Raw genomic sequence first — 24046 nt, forward strand, 5'->3', positions numbered from 1 at the left:
TTATATGGATTGGTTATAATGTAATTAAAATAAAAAAAAGCGGTAGGGGATATCTTGTGAAATGCAAAATTTTTCTATTCAAAACCTTGGTTTTGATAGTTAAGTTTTTATGGCGGATATATGCAAGCGGTGGGGCTGATGAATGGCCGGCCGAGCTATTCAAACTCGCCGACGAAGAGCTGATAAGGAGCATGCATCAGGTTCTTTATAAAATATGATCAGATGAAAGCATGCCCAACGATTGGAATTTAAGTGTGCTCTGCCCAATCCCCAAAAATGGAGACCCCACAATCTGCTCCAACTATCGTGGGATAAGCCTCCTCAATATCGCATATAAGGTTCTATCGAGTGTATTGTGTGAAAGATTAAAGCCCACCGTCAACAAACTGATTGGACCTTATCAGTGTGGCTTCAGACCTGGAAAATGAACAACTGACCAGATATTCACTATGCGCCTTATTTGGGAAAGGTTTCAGCCAAGGCGACTCCCTATCGTGCGACTTTTTCAATCTGCTCTTGGAGATAATAATTCTAGCTGCAGAGCTTAATCGAGCAGGTACAATCGAGTTGGATAAGAGTGTACAGCTGCTGGCGTATGCCGATGATATTGATATAGCTTCAACACCCGCGCAGTTAACTCTGCTTTCTTCAGACTGGACCAGGAAGCAAAGCAAATGAGTCTGGCAAGGAACGAGGGCAAGACGAAATATTTCCTGTCATCAAACAAACAGTCGTAGCACTCGCGCCTTGGCTCTTACGTCACTGCTGACAGTCATAACTTTGAAGTTTTAGATAATTTCGTCTATTTAGGAACCAATATAAACACCACCAACAACGTCAGTCTGGAAATACAACGCAGGATAACTCTTGCCAACAGGCGCTACTTCGGACTGAGTGGGCAGTTGAGAAGTAAAAATCTCTCACGACGAACAAAAACCAAACATATACGGGATCACTCATTATTCCCATTCTGTTATGTTTCGGGAGAAAGGTTCTGCGAAAGATTTATGGTCCTATGCGCGCTAGCCATGGCGAATATCGCATTCGATGGAACGATGAGATATATGACGACATTGACATAGCTCAGGGAATTAAAAGACAGCGGCTACGCTGGCTTGGTCATGTTCTTCGAATGGACGAAACACTCCAGCTTTGAAGTATTCGACACTGTACCCGCCGGGGGAAGCAGAGGAAGAGGAAGATCACCACTCCGTTGCAAGGACCAAGTGGAGGATTACCTGGCTTCGCTTGGAATCTTCAATTGGCGCCACCTTGCGAAAAGAAGAAACAACTGACGCTCTGTTGTCAACTCGCATAAGCACCATATAACGCAATTGCAATGTTCGTGAATGAGTCGTTGAGAATATTTGCTCACATTCATCATCAATAACCTCGTAGCCATCAGGCCCTTCGTCGAGCTTCCAAAAGCTGCTTACAATCTCGTCCAAACGAGACTCTTCCAAAATGTTGGCGCTATATGAACGCAAGGCTGAACTAATTATTGAAGATGTCGATGCGGGTTCAAAAATAACTCAACCCAACTCGTAAGTTATGCATGTGGCTCGTTAGGACCACCATTGATTGTGTCTACCTTCAAAATGAGACCCTAGACGTCAGCTCCTAGCAGAAGGCCAATGCTTCCCGGAGTACCAAAATGTGGGTTTGCCATTTGCAGCCCAGCCAAGTGTTTATACCGATTTCCAAAGATTTGTGCTGTTGGAAGCACCGATGTAATACATTGAATGACGAAGGCATGGATTGCGAGTGACTTAACTTAAGTGTTACTGCCACCACGGCCTTGGTGCGTGGACAGGATAATGCAAAAATACCCTCGACCGCTACGTCATAGCTGCTCCTATGAATATTCAAGGAATTAGCAAAGCGTTCTGTAATGAAACTTACTTGTGACCCAGAGTGGCACAAAATCCTTGCCAACCGTTCCTCCGAATTGTCCCCAGCAACATATGCACATGCAGTTGCAAGAAGTATGATCTGGTCACCCCGAGCATGGCATCCAATAACAGAATCGTGACGTCATACCGTAGATTGAGCCGGCATTAAAGGTAGACCAGGCTGAGGTTTGCTGAGTAGTTGTAGTAGTTCCCACTCTCCTTGTGGTGAGAGGAGGAACAGACCTTTACGGCTCTCGGCAAAAAATGGTATTATGTCTGCTGCCACATTGACGGCATCTTCCAGATGGACACTGTGTACACATATGTTCTGACCTCAAGCAATTAAAGCATACCCCTGTTTTCCTGAGGGCATCAAAACGTTTCTCCGGTGGTAAGTCCAATAACGTTGGACAACGCGTTACCTTATGAAGATTTTGACAATATTGACATTTGGCTTCTTCCATTGAATGATTGCATTTGACAGTGCGCGCAGTTGATGCACGCTGATGTTGACGGCTGGATGTGTCGGTACCATCTACGACTTTAACAAGCTCCGTTGACAAACTTTGAGCTTCCAAGAACTCGAGTAGCTCCGATAAGTTTGACAATTTCGTTGGGGAGTAGTGCATGCACCATTCCCGCTTTGTTGTAGGTGGGAGTTTTGATACCACAATAGGCACCGTTAATGCATCCCACTCTTGAACTGGCAAATTCATAACAGCTAACGAACGCAGAGAACCGCTAACCACATCCACAATATGCAATAATGATTGCGCTGACTCCTCGGACGCCAACGAAAGATTTAGGAAACGTGCAACATGAATTTCAGCCAACTGCTTAGGGTTGTCATATCGTTCCTTCAAAGCTGTCCAGAGTTCTTCGTAACCTCCTGAATAAATCCCACCAACTAATGGCACCGCAGAGCAGGGAACAAGTGCACCAAGGTCTCGAATGCGTCCTTAAATGCCAACCAATTATGTAACACGCCATTAAATGATGGAATATGTAGCGACGCCAATTTCAACTCGACTGATGAATTCATATTGCCCTCCGTAGGAGCGTACATCTCGTCACTCTTGCTCACATAAGTCATTGTACATTTCTTCGGTGACGTCCCATCATGCTGAATGCACTTCCAACTCCTCCTCTTTCGCAAGACTCAGGAGCGCCTCGTGGTTTATGAGCATGCGCTCGTAATGAGATCTGGCCGAATTCAACAGTTGCTCAACCTTGGATGCATCTAATTCATCCGTGCTCGTTCCGCACCTGCTCCATGGTACCGGAAATAGTAAATGCATGAAACTGGCGAAGATTGATTTCCGCCATGTTCAATCTACGCATGTAAAGTGCGGGCATGCTTTACAATTTACAATTCCCACGAAGATTTTATCGACAAATATCGCGTGAATCCTTTAGGATAGCGTCAAACCAAGTTACTTACTGAAATCGCCAATTAAAATTCTCAAACTTAAACAAGTTCTTAGTCCTCACAGGAGGCACCAGGAATTATGTTAATGACTAAATCGAACGCAGGACTAAGACACGTCTGTTTATTACGGCAATCCAAAGTAGAAGAGATCTTTACAGCGATAGTAATACAATAGTTAAACGAAATAATAGAAGTAAGGAATACTAGCTAATTGAGCAACAACGCACAGGGTGCACCGTGTGAAATGAAATAATAAATTTAAAATAAATCTTAGACACCGCTATTAGTATTATTCAGTGCATTCCTTAGAGAGCAGCTCATACCAGGGTTGCCTTTAATATTTCGGGATTAGAGAACAAAAAGAAATTTTAATCATCGAACAGTTTTGTTTTTAAAATATTTCTCGATAAAGATCTATACAATTGTGCATACCAACTCTCCACTATGGTTGAGGTATCCTCAAAACATTCGATTTGAATACATCAAGTCATACTCATCAAATCGAATTGGTGTGGTGAGAAGAGCTCCGTCTTCAGCGGTTGGCTTTCCTGATTTCTTGAATTGCAACTGCTTTAAAAACCACTCAGAATTTACTGTTCTGCTGTGTGACAGTGGTATAGATGTGACATGTCCAGTTTTTCCAAAAAAAGGCAACTATTTTCTTGGAATTGCTTCGTGAGCGAACCGTTTTTGTTGGATTCAGCTCATCACGAAACAACCGTTACAGACGAATGTTTTTTATTTTCGAGTTCATCCGTATGCACCTCGATTCATAATCTCTCACATTGCCATAGACGTGTTTCGAAGATCCGTTGTCATATTGTTTTAACTTTTCTTTTTACCAATCGATACAAGCTGTTAGCTTAGCAATCGATTAATGTGATACATCGTAAAACAAAGTCTGCAATCGAATGTTCAAGCAATATTGAATGTATGTTACAATCTTGCGATAGGTCACATGACAAGCTAACGATATCAGTTTGTGCACAGAATCGATATTTACCGGAGCAACAACCGATTTTAAACGACCTTCGCGAAATTTGTCTTGATCGATCTACAACCTCAATTTAATTCACCATATCAAMGATAAATATTGTAGAAATAATCCCACGAAAATTTACGCGTTTCATTCCATTCTTTGGCCGAGATGAAATTTTTAAGTTACTGTAAACAACACAAAAAACGCTCGTATTTCAAATCGTTCTGAGTATGTATAACATAAAAAATTTCAAACTTTACGGAAACGTTTTGAATTACCAGTTTGCAACACAAGGGTTGCTAAGTCCCGAAATATAAAATGCAACCTACGTATAATATATACTGTATCCTATCGCTCTGCAAGGTAGCAAAGTCAATGTTCAACATTTAAAAAATTATTAATTTCAGATTTTAGGGACTTAAAGTCTCGGCTATAACCGCGCTAGCGATGTCTACGCCAATAAAGAAAAGAAGAGGTAGGTGCGCACAAAACCTAAACTTTTTAACTTGACATAACCACATACGCCATAATACAGTTGAGAAATTACAAAGTTGCAAAGTTTATGCTATTAAAAGGCGTCGATGATACTCTTTTCCCTACACAGAAAATGAATCCCCATTTCAATCAAATACGTTTATGGTCATAGACACACCATTGGTCACGGACGAGGAAGTAATAGAAGCAGCCAATAAATTTGGAAGTACGAAAACACCAGCCCTAGATGGAATCACCAACAAGGCCTTGAAAATTGCGATAGCACACGAGACGAGTCCTTTTACAGAAACCAAACAAACTGGCTGGAGAACCAAGCTCGTACCGTCCTCTCTGCATACTGGACATGCTTGGTAAAATTCTAGAACGAATAATATGTGTACGGATGGAGAAGCGTCTAGAGCAAGAACCTCCAGCACTCGCCGAAACCGAATATGGTTTTTGTCAACCATTGATGCGATCAAAAAGGTGACCAATAACGCAAGCAATGCCATCGAAGGAACGAGATGGATGTATGGCACAAAAGATTTCTACGCAGTTGTAACGTTTGACGTTAGAAATGCATTCAATACCCTTATATAACGAGCACGAGAAAACACCAGCTTACTTGTTTAGAATTATCTCAAAATACCTTCGGAAGAGGCTGTTATTTTATGACACCGACGAGAGACCGAAAGAGTATAGGGTGACGGGTGGGGTACCGCAAGGCTGAGTTCTGGATCCACTGTTATGGAACACACTATATGACAGAGTGCTGCGACTCCCACTAAGTAAACCGATCCAAATTATCGGGTACACTGATGTATTGTAGTAGGTGTGGTAGGAAAAGAACTCAGCCAGGTAAAAAATCTATGTGAAGATACCGCTGAAAAATTAAAGAACTGGCTCAGGACAAAAAAAATTAGAAACGGCTACACTAAATATCGACGGCTATAACATAATTACCCAGCAGTCATTGAAATACCTAGACGTTACAATATACACGCGGTCCCCATATGCGCACCAGCAATATAAAGCCATCTGGGGTCATAGCGGGTATAATGCCACAGAAAAGCATATTTGAGTGACAGAGGCACTGGGACGCACCAGAAAAAGGAAGGTGGACGTACACACTAAACAGAAACATCCAAGAATGGGTGGAGGGAAAACACGGCGAGAAGAATTATTACCTGAGGTTCCTGACCGGACACGTGCTTCCGTCAATATCTGTATAAATGAGGTCAGGATGAAGGAACAGAATGCTTACTCTGCGGTAATGGCCGTGAAAGTGCGCAGCACATTTTCTTTTCCTGGCCAAAATATGAGGTAGGGGGACAGACATGCAGGCTCATATACTCCTATGATCAAATTGAAAGGTAAATTTTGAATTTATACTTCGCGTGTTTTTCGGATCGGTTTTTCTGTAGGCTGGTAGTACTGTTAGTGACATCTATGCTAAATTTCACGTCAAAATATTCATTGGTATTTGAGATGCGCGTCATTTGGTGAGGCTCTAAAAGTGAATTTTTCCATTTTTACTATGTCTGAATTTATTGAACAAAGAAGTACCATAATGCTCCATCTCATACTGATATCGACTATATGATATTCTGTGCCGGTTGTGGTCCCGAAAGAGGTGTACCCTTAGCGTGCAGTATGAGTCTTGCATGCCGTCGAAGACTGACGATATGTAAGAAAAATTCCCCCTTCGAAATAACAAAAAAAAAACAATTGCGTTTACGAAAAATATTCTCTAACCTTTAGGATTTATATAGTATTTTTGTTAAGAAACTATAAATATTAACCAACTATATACATGGGTATATACTAGGGCGGAGTAATTTCTATCAAACAATATTTGTACCCTGAACATGGTATATTAAGTTTGTAACACCCAGAAGGAAGGGTCGGAGATCCTATAAAGTATGTACATATATAAATGATCAGTATATCGAGCTGAGTCGATTTAGCCATGTCCATCTGTCTGTATATATACGAACTAGTCCCTCAGTTTTTAGGATATCCTTTTGAAATTTTGCAAACCTCATTTTCTCTTCAGGAAGCTGCTCATTCGTCGGAACTGCCGATATCGGACTACTATATCATAAAGCTGCCATACAAACTGAACGATCGGAATCAAGTTCTTGTATGGAAAACTTTCAAATTTCACAATTTATTTTCACAAAAGTTGACACAGGTTATTTTCTACATCAACAATGTAATCTCCGAAGAAATTGTTCAGATCGGTTAACTATAGCATATAGCTGCCATACAAACTGAATGATCGGAATCAAGTATTCGTATGGAAAACATTCACATTTGACAAGATATATTCACGAAATTTGGTATAGATTATTTTCTAAGGCAATAATGTAATATCCGAAGAAATTGCTTAGATCGGATTACTATACCATATAGCTGCCATACAAACTGAATGATCGGAATCAAATGCTTGCATGGGAAACTTCCTCATTTGACGATATATCTTCACGAAATTGGGTATGAGTTATTGTTTATAGAAATAATGCAATATCAGAAGAAATTGTTCAGATCGGCTCACTATAGCATATAGCTGCCATACAAGCCGAACGATCGGAATTAAGGGCTTGTATGGAAAAGTTTCGCATTTGACGTCGTATCGTCACGAAATGGATTACTGCTTAAGGTAACAATATAATCTCCAAAAAAAATTGTTCAGAACGGATTACTAAAGCATATAGCTTCCATACAAACTGAACACATAGTTACTAACAGAAAAGCACCTGTGAAGGATAATTAGCTTCGGTGCAACCGAAGTTAACGTTTGTTTTTTTACCAGAACAATATACAAACTAATATACAACGATTTAGTATTACTTTTAATCTCTAAAAAAATTTTTTTTTTGTATATTCAATTTTTTTTTAATCACGTATTTGAGAAAAATAATAGTAATTATATTTAATGTGTTATTCGCAACCTTGCGTATAACCAATTAACTACATGCTGTTTGGGAGTAGTAACCAAATTGTAACTTGTGTTCATACTCGGTGAAAGCCTTTTCCCTCAGCCAAATTAGTTTAATACATTTAGATCATAATTAAGAAACCAGTTTTTGCCTTACGGACAACTGGCTATTAACGATATATTCGGTTAACGATCAGCTGTTATACTTGCTTGCGTCTTTCATTTTGTATTTTTTCTAATGATTATAATTCATCCGCTGAATGATATTTTATCAATGCACAAAATCGAATTTACAGTGTGCAAACAACTCGTAGTGTTCCGTTCCAGTTTCAACTGGATTTGAATCGGATTGAGAATTAGTGTCGTAAAATAAAGTTTTTATTTTGTATAGTAAAGCTATCTAAATTAGCGCTTTAATTGAGCGAAGGCAAGTGAATTGATCAATTAACACTTGAGCAAAAAGGCTGTTAGGATAGTAGTTTTTACGCATATTAATTGTGATACTTTAACGTGCCAATGACTTTCAACTTTAGAATACGAAGTCCAATTCGAAAAGTTTACTGTCTAAGAAACTTACTCCGTCCTAAAACATAAAGGCGAATACATCTATGATGGTTTTTGTACATGATTCGATAATTTTTTTAAGATAGCGATAAATTATTGAACATAATTATGCATAAAGAAATCGTTAATTAGGGGTTGTCTTACAAGCATGCAAAAATAAAGCAAATTTTACGTACCTGTGCACTGAGAATTGGATGATATTTGTTGAGAAGTTTTCGCTGGACAAACAATCCTTATTTCTAATATCAGTCGTTCAATAAATTAACCAGCCAATTGACCAAGTTTGATTCAAGTTATTTAATTGTCAAAAATGTTGTTGAAATAAATTTTTATATTTCAAAATATTCGTTTCAGGCAAAAAAAAATAAGAGAGAAATAGTTAGTTAAAAGTATGTTCATCCATAACTGCACATTCAATTATGTTTGCGGAGTACGTTTTTATTATTTAAATTTTGTTACTAATTATAATTTGATTATCAGCAAACCCTTTTTTTCAATTGAGCCATTGCAGTAGAGCTGAATGTGAATGTATGTTGAAATCACCCATGAACGAGTACACCAAGTTGTTCAATAAGAGAGGGCGTTGCTACTAGCCCAAATTTTTTTTTTTGTTCGTTGGTACACTCTTCATATGAACGCATGTGAAGCTTCATTTCAATCTGTCAATTCATTCTTTGTTTACAAGCCATTTACACCCCTTTTCTGTGCACTTGACAAATTCAACATATTTCTAATTTGTCAAAATTTGAAATTTATCAAGCATTTCGTATTCTGTGTCTGAAATAAAAAGCTCTTTTCTTTATAAGTTGTTAAGATGTCAAATGCTCTTGAYAGTGCTCGTTATGAATTAAATCTCTAATTATGCATCTTGGTGTGAAAATGGAAGATATTTTACTTTTGTTATTATTGTTAAAGGAGGATGAAAATTGTGAGAATAGGAATCGCGCGCGGCATTTAAAATGTTTACGCAACGACAGCAATCTATTTTCCTTGAGTGAGAATACCTTTTTTTCAAGAAGAAACTGGAACAGCTTTGCGAATTGAAGCTTTTACTTTTATCAAGATTGTCACAGAATAAAAAAATATTTCTCTCGTTTGATAAATATTTGAGTTAATTTTCAATATTTTATTAATTTGTCAAGTGCACAGAATAGGGGTGTTAGTGTATTTTTTACAGTGGAAAAATTTAATATCGTGCAGTGCTAAAATTCTTATTTCTGGAAGGTGAAGCAGTAAAAGAAATTCACGAACGAATGTTAAAAGTGTATAATGATTGCTCACCTACAACTAGAATAGTAAAAAATTGGTTGCTAAATTTAAATGTAGTCGTACAAGCCTTAAAGATGATCCACGTGAAGGACGTCCAAAAAGCGCGTCAACACCAGATATCATAGCCAAAATACAGGGTATGGTTTTGGAAGATTGGATTGACTGAGAGAGATTTAGTACAGGCTCTACACATCTCATTGAGCAGTGTGAGCCATATTTTAAGTGAAATTTTTGGGTTTTAGAAAGCTGCGTGCACAATGGGTGCCACATTCGCTAACAATGGAACAAAAACACATTCGAATGCGACTTTCTCAGCAACATTTGGAGCGTTTCAAAAAGGATAAAGCGGATTTTCTGCGCCATTTCATCATTATGGGTGAGACTTGGGCCTATCACCATGATCCTGAATCAAAACAAGAGGCTTAAGAGTGGTGTGAACCTGGTTGTTCGGCTTCGAAACAAGTTCGTGTCCAGAAATCGGCCAAGAAGGTTATGGAATCAGTTTTTGGGATGCGAGAGGAATTTTGTTTGTGGATTACTTACAAACGGTAAAACAATTATTTCTGAATTTTATTGCGACCTTTTGGACCAGTTGAAGGAAAAAGTTTGTGGAAAAAGATCCGGTTTTCAGAAGAAAAAAAGAGAGCAAGAGCATTTTGACAATAGCTAAAATCCATGAATTAAAGTTCGAATTGTTGGAGCATCGATCGTATTCATCAGATTTGGCCCCAGCCACTTCCATTTGTTTCCAGAACTCAAAAATTTATACGTAGGTCATAACGGCTGTTAAAGCGTATTTGATAGAATCGTTGGAGATTATATTGAATAATAAAATGAATTTTAAATCATAAAATTGTGCCTATCTTATCAAACGACAAAACTTATTGAACAACCTGATACATACTTGAATACTAATATTTAACGTAAATAAAGCAAACTGAATAGAAATATCTAAGGTTATATACTTTTTACTACTAGAATGTTCCAATGCTAAACAACTTAGCAAGTGAAAGAAATATGTATGTACCAATGACTTCCCACATTATAGGCAGGAATATGAAACAAATCAAGTTTTAAAACCATTTCAAACCTCTGTGCAAAATGTGGAATAATTGACTTAAATAAGTTCAGTCTTATAGCGTGACGTCAAAATTCGTCATTGTATGAAGGTAATGCTCCAAAAGATAATAGACTGCACTATAAGTTCTTACCAGAAAATCGCATCGTTAATAAGGATAAGACAAAATATACATAAAAACATTTTCCTTAATCGAAAATTGTACATATTATTCTATCATCTCGAAGAAATAATCTGATTAAATTCTTTCTCAATTAAGATATAATTTTTAAATTAATGAATACATTCTTAAATAAGAAAAAGAGTCAGCTTTGGTTGTACCGACACAATAATACACGTGAATTTCTTACAAGACCTAAGTTCGGGTGTTACCGAACATTTCATACGCTTGTAATTTGCCTAGAACAAGTTTTGATTCGAGTTTTTATATATTAGGCACAAAGATGCATCATTATTAGAAAAACACGCTCACTTAATTTTATTAAAATAATTCACATATTTTCCTATATATACATATCTTCTTCTTCTTCTTRATTGGCGTAGACACCGCTTACGCGATTATAGCCGAGTTAACAACAGTGCGCCAGTCGTTTCTTCTTTTATATTCCAAGCATAGCCAGGTCCTTCTCCACCTGGTCCTTCCAACGGAGTGGAGGTCTTCCTCTTCCTCTGCTTCCCCCAGCGGGTACAGCGCCGAATACTTTCAGAGCTGGAGTGTTTTCGTCCATCCGGACAACATGACCAGCGTAGCCGCTGTCTTTTAATTCGCTGAACTCAATGTCGCCATATATCTCGTACAGTTCATCGTTCCATCGAATGCGATACTCGTCGTGGCCTACGCGCAAAGGACCATAAATCTTTCGCAGAACTTTTCTCTCGGAAACTCGCAACGTCGACTCATCAGTTGTTGACATCGTCCAAGCCTCTGCACCATATAGCAGGACGGGAATTATGAGTGAGTTATAGAGTTTGGTTTTTGTTTGTCGAGAGAGGACTTTGCTTCTCAATTGCCTACTCATTCCGAAGTAGCACCTGTTGGCAAGAGTTATCCTGCGTTGGACTTCTAGGCTGACATTGTTGGTGGTGTTTACGCTGATTCCAAGATAGATGAAATTATCTACGACTTCAAAGTTATGACTGTCAACAGTGACGTGGGAGCCTACATACATATATGCGGTATAAAGACAACTGAAAATTCGAATATCTTTATATTACATTACATATATGGGAACTAAAGGAATTATTGATCCGATTTTTGACATGCAGGCTTACTATTATTGGAAAATTATTCTCTCCGAATTTCGGTAATTTATATCACATATTGACCGATATATATTCAGTATCTGGAGCCATGAATAATTTAGGTCTGGTTTAGACAATTTTTGGTCATAAGGTGGCCTTCTTTTATCCCACTATTCGAGCAAAGTTTTTTTTTTCCTATAAATTCATTGATGCTGGTTTTATATCATGGGTAGTGAATGAATCAGATGGAACTTAAAATTCCGATATATGGGAAATATGCGTGGTTATAGTCCGATTTCGTTTTTACTGAAGCATGTGAATGTCAAAAGACTGAATTTGGTCAAAATCGGTCCTATAGCTTCTGGGATATGGCCCATCCTCCCGGCTTCAATAAAGGCCTCTGTTGCATCCAAAGTGTAAAATTTATTGCCCCTGTTTTTAACGGAATCGTTATTTGGGGAATGGGTGGGGTTATCAACCAATTTCATATGTCCTTACAGTGTCGGTTGGTGTGCTTAAGTGATTTGTTCTGAGCGAATTTTGTACCTTAAGTAGTTTAGGATATGTACATTAAATCTCTTAGAAGGCGAGGCCATTATTTTTAATTTTCAGTCTTCAGGCCCGATTGCTATTGTGATTGGCTGTGCCGAATTTCATTTTTATATGTTAATTTATTTTATTTATGGCACATTCTAAATTTTTGTTCAATGGCATTTTGTGGGCGATTACGCCCATCAACGACCTCGTCCTCACTGTTTTGCCAAGGAATACGTACTATACTTGTATACGGCTACCACGCGTGTTTTAATTTTTACTTAAGTTATCGCTTGCACAGACGGATGTACACACAACAATCACTCGGATTTCAACTCGTCTCGTCATCCTAATCATTTATATATATATATAAATCTATAGCTAATTTCATTATTTTTAGGTGATACAAACAACCTTTAGGTAAACAAAACTACTATAATCTAAACCAACACGTTGCAAGAGTATAAAAAGTAACCGAAAAACGGCTTGTATCCAACGAAAAGCGTTTTGCTAGTTCTTCTCTGATGTTAACAACCTTCATATTAATTAAGGTTACTTAATATGGAAGAAAGATATTTTATAAAGAGATGATGAGATACGGATTTTGATCGGTCAGTCCGAACAATATTCGGATATTGTAGCTTTGTCCTCAACATTAATATGTGCCAAACTTTGTGCAGATATCTTGTCAAATAAATTTTTTCTACCCAAGGACTCCGTTTTGAACTAACAGTTTGCGCGACAGCTATATTTTATTTTAAATTAGTGTCGTTTTGGGAACGTCGATCACTTAAAACTAAGAAACTAATATATTTTATTAGCATCCGTACGGACAGACAGATGGGCTATACTAAATATTAATATAATTTTTGCGTAGAAAAAGTATACCTAAACCATTCAGTTCTCCTCTGGAAGCGACAGTGCTCGCAAAATTTGCTATTAGTGCTGTGTGAATATTTTATTGCACCTCCCTAGGTATCCCGTTAGGTTTATTTCTTGGTACTAATATGTCTTGCTTAGTGTTTGTTGATGGGAATCATATGTGCCATCATCACAAGTCCTCCTGAAGGAAGTGAAGACTTAATTTCAAAAATAAAACAAGTAAGGAATGGATAAGTTCGGTTGCAACCGAACATTTTATACTCTTGCAATTTGCAGGAGTCAAAGCAAAGGAAATACTGTATGGTGTAAAATGTGAACCATAGGATCGGATATACTATATATAACTTATACACGACCGACATATTCCGCATAAGGTTTTTTAGAAAAGGGAAATCCATTATCCGTAGTATATGGGATTAGGGGTAGTACCGACCGGATTTTATCTTTTAACGTATATCATGCCACTTACTAACGAAATGATGCCTTCATTTCATTAGGGTACCTTATGTACATACAATCACCAATCACATGGAGTCATCCGTCGGATATTCGAAAATCCTGATATTAATTATGTAGGTCGTAGGTCGAGCTTCTCATTTTTATTTATTTTAGGCACAAATATAAACTTGTAATGTATATGCACCATAAAGTCACCCGGAAGTTGAAAAATCTGCATATTAGTTACACGAGGACTCAGGTAAGTATTGACCTGACTCAATCCGTTTTTGATTCACAGAGATACTATTACCAGGAAAGGATTTTTTCTGAATTTCAGTTGTATATCATATACATTGACCAATATTTTCGGTCAAAAGTAAACAATAATAACATATTTCCGAAATTAGGGGCCTAACAGCTTTGGTTTGGGAAAATTGCGCTCAAAAGGCGGTATACTTTAAAAGAATTCTTGGTTAAAATTTTTATCCCGTCCTAGTCATTACTTCTTGATTTCTACACTGGAAAGTGAATTAATCCACTGGAATTTAAAACTGTAGATAATAGGCGTGGATGTACTCCGATTTCGCCCATTTTCACACTGCGCCAAAATCGACAAGTCGGGTCCCGAGGTATGTGATTTCACCAAAATGTGGGCGGTGCCAGTTTAGTGATTTATTGCGTTTTTAGTAGTTTTAAAAGTACCTTTATATGGAGAGTGAGTGAGGCTATCTTCCGATATCATACATTTTCCCATTTTGTCGGTAGGAGTTCTTATAAATTTTGTGCTGGTCTTTAATGTTTTAAGAGCTATGTATATTAAACTTATTAGAGGGCAGGCCATTCCCACTTTTTCAAAATTTTTTACCAGTGGGTGCTCATTGCTCCCCTGTGCCAGATGACAGATTTATTTCTGAATTAGATGCGGTTAACGACGGTTTTTGGGCGTGGCAGTGCTTACACCGTTAGGTAATCAAAACTATTATGCTCTATAGCAACAGGTTGTAAGAGTATAATGAATATCCAATGCCGAGATATCTCTGCTGATTGCTTAACGGTTCGAAATGTTTTAGGCGCACACCACTTTTCTTCTTATTTACTGCCGTAGATATCGCTTTCGCAGTTATAACAGAGTTAACAACAGCACGTAGTCGGTTTTATCGCAATATGGCGCCAATTGGAGATTCAAAGCAAGACCAGGTCCTTCTCCACCTGGTCTTTCCAACGGAGTGGAAGTCTTCCTCACTCACTCGGCGGATACTGCGTCGAATACTTTCAAAGCTGGAACATTTTCATCCATTCGGACGACATGACCTAGCCAGTGTAGCCGCGCAAATTTTATATCTCTGTCTTTTAATTCGCTTAACTATATGTCGTCGTATATCTCATACTGCTCATCGTTCTATAGAATGTGATATTCGCCGTGGCCAATGCGCAAATGACCATAAATCTTCCGGAGAATCTTTCTCGAAAACTCGTAAAGTCGACACACATAGAGAAATTCTATTTGCATATTTTAATATTACATACCTTTCAAAACAATATAATACAATTTAAAAAGAAAATTTTTTTTATCAACAATCTTCTAAAGTGTAGCTGTCATTATCTTTATAATTATTCAACTCAAAATTACATTTTTCAAATTAGCTGCAGTTATCCGATTGCTTTTATTTATTTTTCTGCGAATTTCGTGCATACATATTTCACTGTACAATCATACTAATACTATAAATGCGAATGCAAGTTTGTTTGTTACGCTTTCACGCAAAAACTATTTTATCATCATGAAACTTTGTACATATACTCCTAGAGGTATTAGAAGTAAAATAGGGTACTTATTGAAAAAAAAAAGGTTTTTAGAAAGATAATTATTTTTTTTTTCAAAAAATCGTCAAATTTGGCTGCTTCAACGCCATCTAGCATTATTAGAAGTTCCAACCATGAATTCCGTAATACCGTCCCACTATATTACCGGCGGTTACGACAATATCTAATCCAATTGATTATACATAGTTTCAATAGTTTCAATAGTTTCTAATTTTTATTTATTTATTAACAGTTCAAAAAAAGAATGGCGTCGTCGTATTCATGGTACACCTATTCAAAACAAACCTGGGATTAAAGCATCGGATGCTCTTGGTCGTGTCTATACCGTACACGTTACGAATTTTGAATGCTTTTGTCTGCACATGTTGTTGCATCATGTTAGAGGTCCAATTAGCGTTACAGAACTTACAATTGTCAATGGTAAGGAATACCGAGAAGCATGTGAAGCTCGGCGAATGTTAGAAAATGACAATCATTGGGACGAAACTATGAAGCAAGCTGTACAACGCCGATCGCAAGATAAAATAAGGGAACTTTACGCTACGCTTTTATCTTTTTGCGGTCTTTCTAACCCTAAAACTCTTTGGAATAAGTAAGAAGAAGACATGGCTGAAGCTATTTTACATCAACTGCAACTAGTACACACAGATAGTACTTTCATGAACAAATAAAACAATAATTATAATCGAAAACAAGGTTTTTACGAGCCCTCGACGAGACAATATGGATGATTTTGATAATGAAATTGCACGAGAGCTAGATTATAATTTCATAGCACTGCAGCATCAAGTGACAGAATTAGTCCCTCAATTACTTCCAAAGCAAAATCATGTTTTCAATCACTTTTTACATAAAATAGACTCCGGCAGTGGTGGACTCTTCTTTCTCGACGCACCAGGAGGAACTGGAAAAACGTTTTTGCTTAACTTATTATTAATGTCCGTCAGAGAAGACCAAAAAATAGCAGTTGCTGTAACTTCGTCAGGTATTGCCGCGACGCTATTTACCGGCGGTCGTACGGCACATTCCGTCTTAAAATTACCATTGAATTTGGCACAGGAAGATTCGCCCATCTGCAATTTTAGTAAAAATAGTTTACGAGGTAGGATGCTACGAGAATGCAAGCTTTTAGTGTGGGATGAAAGTACCATGTCTCACAAGAAGGCTATAGAAGCTTTAAACCGGACTCTCCAGGACTTGCGAGATAGTACAGATATAATGGGAGGCATGGTAGTTTTATTGGCTGGTGATTTCCGTCAAACCCTCACAGTGGTTCAGAGGGGGACACCAGCAGATGAAATTCAAGCATGCATTAAATCATTACGCTTATGGTCGACAGTTGAAAAACTCCGCCTGAAAACGAATATGAGAGTGCATCTTCATAATGACGTGGATTCAGGGCTTTACGCAGAAATGCTGTTGAAAATCCTTGATGGTTGTTTAGATGTTGACGTTGAGGGCTATGTATAACTGTCAAGAGAATTTTGTGATTTAGTAAGAAGTGATGTGGATCTCTTTGATAATATTTTTCCGGAATTGCAACAAAATTTGTGTAGTGATCAGTGGTAGTGTGCAAGAGCAATATTAGCACCAAGAAATGAAATGTTTAATAGGATCAACACTGACATTTTAAACGAGGTTCAAGAAGAAATGAAGGAATATTTGTCAATGGATACAATTATAGATACGGAACTAAGATTTTCATATCCTGTCTATCCTAAATGTACCAGTAATGCTTATGCGACATCTAGATGCTCCTCGGCTATGTAATGGAACAAAGCTTCGGATAACAAAATTGGGATAGAACATACTTGGTGCTACTACTTTAACAGGTGTCGGTAAGGGAAATAGTGTTATAATACATCGGATACCAATTATTCCCACTGACCTTCCATTCCAATTTAGAAAGGTTCAGTTTCCCGTCAAGCTTAGCTTTGCTGTTACTATAAACAAAGCACAACGACATTACAGGGAGCAGGAGTTCATTTAGAAAATCCATGCTTCTCTCATGACAAACTTTATGTAGCCTGTTCACGTGTATCTAATGCCCAGAATTTACACATATTTGCACCCGACGAGAAAATTTATAACATTGTCTACAAAAATATCCTAGATTAATACTTTGTATTTTATTTTTTTAAATTGGCAGAATTCATTATTATTAATTTTTGTTACTGTGAAATATATTTTCATATTTGTTGTTGCATTTAATTACACATATTTTAAAGTATTGAAACTTCATTGTCTGTAGTAATTTTTAAAAATTGTTGATCTCAGCCAAGCAATAAAATTTAGTTATCATTTTGACTAATTTCTATTATTATACTCTTACGTTTTATCTATCATACTTATTTAATGGCTCCACTGCGGGTGAAGCCGCAAGTAAAAGCTAGTTATTCCATACATCGATTGTATGAAGTTTGTAATATTTGAAAATTAACAGTCAGCCATCTTATTGAAATTCAACTTTTTTAACAGTCATGCGTCAAATTAGAAGGTGTGACAAAGTTGTAACGACAAATCACAATACTTTTTGTTTTAAAGTACACAATGGCATCATAAAACGTTTCGATAGCAATCATTTCATTCGTAATATTATACTAGGTGAAGTTGTATTGTTACCGACAGCTAATGTTTAAAATATCATCGATGGAGCAATGTAAATGTGTTATTTTAAAAAACCGGAGAGGGGCTAAAATTCGCTAAATGTATAAAATGAATTTTGAAGAAATATACATTTTTAATAAACATAAATACATAATAAATAAATAAATAAACATACACAAAATATTTCGAAAAGGACAGCTAATATTTAGCTAGTAAGTTGCTATTTCTCAAGTTACTAACAAAGAGTCCTCGACAAATTTTAAGTGCGCCTAAATAGAAATAAAAGTGTGATATATAATATGTATATTGAAATAACTTTAATGGCATCCAATACATACGCAGATTTGTAATATGCTCTAGACAACCGTATGCCAAAATATAGATATGTTATGAATGGCTATCGGATATCTACCACTAGCAGCTGATTTGCCACTTGCTATTTTTCTTCACTAATATTGAATATTGTGTTTTTTGAGTTTGAATGCATTCAAAATGTTTAAAGAAAAAACGATAATTTTATTTCTTAATTACGATAATTTGCAATTACATTATTTGACACAATTGATATCCAAAATATCGCTCTATAAATATTATTCATCATCCGCGAACGCTATTAAACATCAACATATTTTGGTCCTTCAGCCGGATATCATCGCATATTAATAATATTCCGCAAATTCGCTTTTATTTTTTAAATTTTTCCGCATTTTTAATATAAATCATGTCTTCGGCTAAAATTCGCTAAATGCTATGAAACGCTATTTTCAATCTAGCAAAGTGGATGCTCTGTCAGTAGAGACTGAGGTAATAACTACTAACCTCCAACTATTGGAGGAGCAATGGATTCGCTTTTGAGTAGCATACCAAGTGGTGGAACTCACATGTAGCGATGAGAAGGTTTCCATGGAGAAGCAGGCACGCATACAAGGTGAGGAGTGGTACAGCACTGCCAAAGCTTACTTGAAACGCCTGTACACAACTTAAACGCAGCTAACATTGCAAATAATAATAACATGATTCAACCGTTCCTGTACCGCTTCTAAAACTACAGTTGCCGTCATTTGGTGTTGATCCCACTCAATGGCTTCTTTTTCATTATGCTTTTTGCTCACTCATTCATACGAATGCCAATTTGTCGGACGGAAAAAAATTACACTATTTACGAAACTGTTTGAATGGGGAAACATTCGATTTGGTAAGTATCTTAGCAGTAATCACAGACGCAACTACGTTGAAGCTTGGGACTTATTGACTGCGAAGTACAACGTCATGAGAGTCATGGTGGACAGCCACATCAAACCTGTCATGGCAATTGGGAGTGCAGCCTGATAAAGTGATACAGGGAAGTGCTAAAATCCATACTTCAACACGTTTGTGCTCTACTTGCACTCAAAAAACTTGTCGAATTCTAGGGTACCTGGCTTGTTCACCTAACCGTTTGAAAGTTAGCACCCGAAACCCTTAAGCAATGGGAGATATCGCTCGCCATGGACGATCTACCATTTTTCTCCGTTCTTCGAGAACTTCTTGAAAACCGCGCATGCTCATTAGTGTTGGTACCTCAAAACTACCGTGAAGACAATAGCAACAACAATACAATCTATACTGCATTTACAAAGCCAGAAATACATAACTCTACATCAACCGCTACTAAGAGGCCGCATTGTTCTTATTGCAATGATGAGCATAAAATCTATGTTTGCTCATTAACTCTACTCCAAGGGTAAACTAACCGCAATTAAGAAGTTAGGTACGTGCATAAATTTTGTAAGCAAAGAGCAAATCCTCATTAACTGTCACATCGTGGTGTCACATATGCCAACGACGTCATCATACCTTACTTCACGAAAACTTTACCAATCAACCCGCAAAGCCTAATCTTCCTTGAAATGGAGAACGTTTAAATGTAATCTATACAACGATACGACCGAACGTGCATCGGATGATCGCTACATCGTGTGTTTATCTTTAAAAAAATCGATAGGTGAATCAAGAGAAGCAGCTATTCGAGCATTACTCCGCATGGAAGATTTGTAGGTAACGAACAACTTCGCAACGAGTATACCATGTTTATGAATGAACTCACCTCTATGCGACACATGAAACTAGCTGAAACGAAACATGCGGTGGTAAAGACCACAAGTCAAACAACGAAACTACGATTCCTTTTCAACGCATCTATGAAGTCAACCTCTGGGAATTCTTTAAACTATGATAGGAGCACAGCTAAAACAAGATTTATTTGCTTTTTTGGTTCGCTTTCGTACTCACCGTTTCGCAATCATAGCCGATATCGAAAAGATGTACCGCCAAGTTTATGTCGCTAAAGAGGACACAGATTATCAACGCATAGTTTGGAATTCAGAACCAGCATATCCAGTTCGTAATTATCGGCTTTTAAGGGTCCCGTATGGAGTTGCCACAGCATCGCACTTTGTTGTTAAGTCACTACATCCAGCCGCACTTAATGCGTCAAACGCAAGCAAACCACTATCTGGTGCTGATAGATCAAATGGGAAATTCCCATTCCCATTCTCAAGTGCGATAGGCTTTCAATTTCAGTGAGTTTTAATGACCTGCCTCTTAAACTTACAAAGCGAACGTTTCTCTACGACTCAAGCAAGGTATTCGATCCACTGGGTTTGATTGCGCCCTGTACAATTCGTTCTAAGATTTGGTTAGAGGAACGTTGACACTCAGATGTGGATTGGAATGAACCCGTTCCTTTAAAAATTGCGAGGGACTGGTTGGCACATCGTCGTGAATTACCGCAACAATCAGCGGTCACACTTTCTCAAAATTATAAGCATGGACAGACTCAATGATTACCTTAGCATAGCAAGGCAATCCTAGCCGATGTTCAGTATTCGCGGCCAATTGCGTCGCTGTAGTACAAGATGTTCTACCAGCAAAGCATATTACCATCGCAACTTCTCACACATCAACTTTTGCCGCATGGGTGCAATGGCTACATGAGAACAACAGAAACTGGCCGATTTCTGCAGAATCACACACTACAGATCTGGAGCTAAAATATAGCAGGCTGTAACACAGCTGACGCAAACTATTGATGATTGGAATTTTTTGACGAAGTATCATTCATTCAACAAACTTAAACGCATCACCGCTTATTTATTACGCTTCATCATTAACACAAGGACTAGCGCCGGGATACGAGAATCCGGCAGTTTGTTTAACGCTGAAATAGCATTGGTAAAGTATGCTCAATTTATTGTTTTTAAAAAGGAACTTATTAATTGCAGATACATACACGAAGCAATCTATCACGACTACAACCATTTCTAGACGCAAATGGTATCCTTCGATTAAGAGGCCGCATCAAAAACGCACCGCTTTCGGACCATGTTACACATCCTATAATAGTGCCTAAAAATCACCACTCGCTAAATTAATCGCAGCAGAAGTACATCTTTTAACATTAGATTCGTAACCTCGTCCGTGGTATATATCGAAAATGAATTCGTTGTAGACGACTGAGTTGTCAACCATTACAATAACTCATAGCTGATCTGCCTCCAAGTCGCGTCACTTCAACCAGATGTTTTTTTCTAGCGCAGTCGATTACGCTGGACCTTACGCCGTGAACTTTACGCATGGAAGAGGTGCAAAAGGCATACATATGCTCATTTATATACATGAGTACTGATACAATGCATCTCGATCTTGCTGGAGACCTTTGTTCAATCGCTTTCATCGATGCTTTCAAATATCATCTCAAGCGGGCCTTAGATACTTCGCTTCTAACTTACGAAGAATTTGCAACAGTACTGAAGTTTAAGCCTGTGTAAACTCGCGTCCTATTTGCTTTAGTCCTATAAATGTAAACGACTTTGAAGTCCTCACTCCTGGACACTTCATGATTGGCGAACCACTTGAAATGGATACGTTCAACGCTTCCAACTAAATGAAGCTTGGTTAAGAAAATTTATAAAGAATCTATTTACTGGACTCGTTGTTGTCAAGGATATTATTAATCATGATAACAATATACTGGAATAGTTAAATTGGCAATTTACATTTTTATTGTCTTCGTAAATCACAATCATACATAAATACGAATGATGGAACAACATTTTTACAAATATCATATTGAAATCTTGAATTATTTTGTCTTTAACATTAAACAATAAAAAGTAGAGTGTGGCCATTTTTAGGCTCGAAGCTTTATCTTAACCAATAACAAATTCGACAGTGATTTTACAAAACAAAAAAGAATGCCTCAGTTAGGACCTTCAACAGATTTAATTACGAACAGGGTTTGTATGGAAAGTAATATGACTGACTTTCTTCCGCCGCGACTGTACTTCGGCCCGCACCGACTGAATTCGAAAAACCGGACAAAAGTGAGAACAACAAACTACAGGGATGTTACTCAAAATTTACTTTTTTTGTACCTAAAAGACCGAAATACAATAAACCGATTAAATTATTGACCTTCAGCCCGCTAAATTGCCACACAAGTAGTCGGATTCTGGAAATATTTGTTATGGATTCTGGACAACATGGTATGTATTTAATTTTAATAATATAAATATTAATTTAATTAATGTATTATTATGTATTTTTTTCAGGAAAACAATGGAACATTAAAAAAGCTAAAAAATATGTTTGGGTGTGGCACCGCCCACTTTTTGGCGAAATCCTATACCTCGGAACCCGACAGACCAATTTCGACTAAATTTAATATTCGATATTCTTTTAATATTTCTATGACACGGTGTGAAAATAAATAAAGGATAAATTAATATAATGGAATAAAATTTGCGGTAATAATTTGCTTAAAGTAGCTTTTGATCAAAAATTGTCCAAATTCAACCAAAACTGTGAAAGCCCCTAGGTACCGAATATCTGAACATTTTTTATACATAACAGTGTATCTTTGCGCCTAAAATAGATATACTATGGCCTTGCTCTATATGTGATTGTATGTAAGGTATCTTAATGAAACCTAGTGGACATTTCTTTCAGTATGTGGCATATTAGTAGTATGACTGATGAGCAAAAATAGATAAAATCTGGGCGATACTATCCTCTACTCAAATATGTTCAGTATGCACCCGAACTTAGCCCTTCCTTTCTTGTTATATTTGAATATATTGCACTGTTATATTCAATCAGACTTTACATACATACTACCATCTAAGTATGAATATGATTTCTATTAGTTAAATTAAAACTATTTGTTAATGAGATATAGAATTTTGGTGAAGCAACTTGTATTAGTTTACAAATAAATGGATCATAAAGCATTTCGTGTTAATAAAGCATTGCTTTTTGGGGTAAAAATACTGTTGAATTTGGGCTCTACTTCAGGGAAATCCATCGTTGAAAAGAAATTTGCTAAGTTGGAAAGAGTCGAAAGGAGCACCGAGGACAATGACACCCTAAAGAGGCGAAAGCTTTGTGCAAAGTAGGTGCCTCGCAAGTTCATAATCCAACAAAAATAGCGAATAACTGTTTCTGAGAAGTGTTTGAGTAATCGTAATAAAACCGACAGTCATTCTACGTGGAAAGACGGAAACGTCAACTAGCAAGGTTATGACATCAGTCTTTTGGGATGTACGTGGTATAATATTCATCGACTGATTACTGACCCAGTTATGATCCATTGCACCGCCACCTCCGACGAGCTAATTATATGCACGTTCCCGCCACCCCGGCCGGTTGGTACTAACTTTCAATTGGCTTTACAACGTACTTATTTGCATATCACCCAATCTGCGGGAGATCTTAAAACATTTCCTGATAATGATCTGTCAAAAATTGATATAAATTTTTTAATACTTCCCCTAGCTTCCATATACCTAGCATATAGATTTTTAAACTTCTCTTCATACCGGCGGATATGTGATATACGGTAAGTCAAGAAACT

At 37.3% G+C, this 24046-nt stretch overlaps 1 protein-coding gene across 1 annotated transcript in view; it reads right to left on the minus strand.

Moving 5' to 3' along the window:
• Positions 1-3243: 3243 nt before the first annotated feature.
• Positions 3244-24046, minus strand: part of LOC108974071 (calcium/calmodulin-dependent protein kinase type II alpha chain) — a 111476-nt gene continuing 90673 nt past the window's right edge. Inside the window, exons 12-13 of the mRNA XM_018941686.1 lie at positions 8456-8518; positions 3244-3302 (exon numbers count right to left, since the gene is read on the minus strand). Of these exons, the coding sequence (XP_018797231.1) occupies positions 3259-3302; positions 8456-8518 (107 nt within the window). The 3' untranslated portion in view covers positions 3244-3258. The remainder of the gene's footprint in view (positions 3303-8455; positions 8519-24046) is intronic.

The sequence above is a fragment of the Bactrocera latifrons genome, unplaced genomic scaffold (genome assembly GCF_001853355.1).
Source record: "Bactrocera latifrons isolate USDA-ARS-PBARC rearing strain unplaced genomic scaffold, ASM185335v1 scaffold_521, whole genome shotgun sequence".
Taxonomy (NCBI): domain Eukaryota; kingdom Metazoa; phylum Arthropoda; class Insecta; order Diptera; family Tephritidae; genus Bactrocera; species Bactrocera latifrons.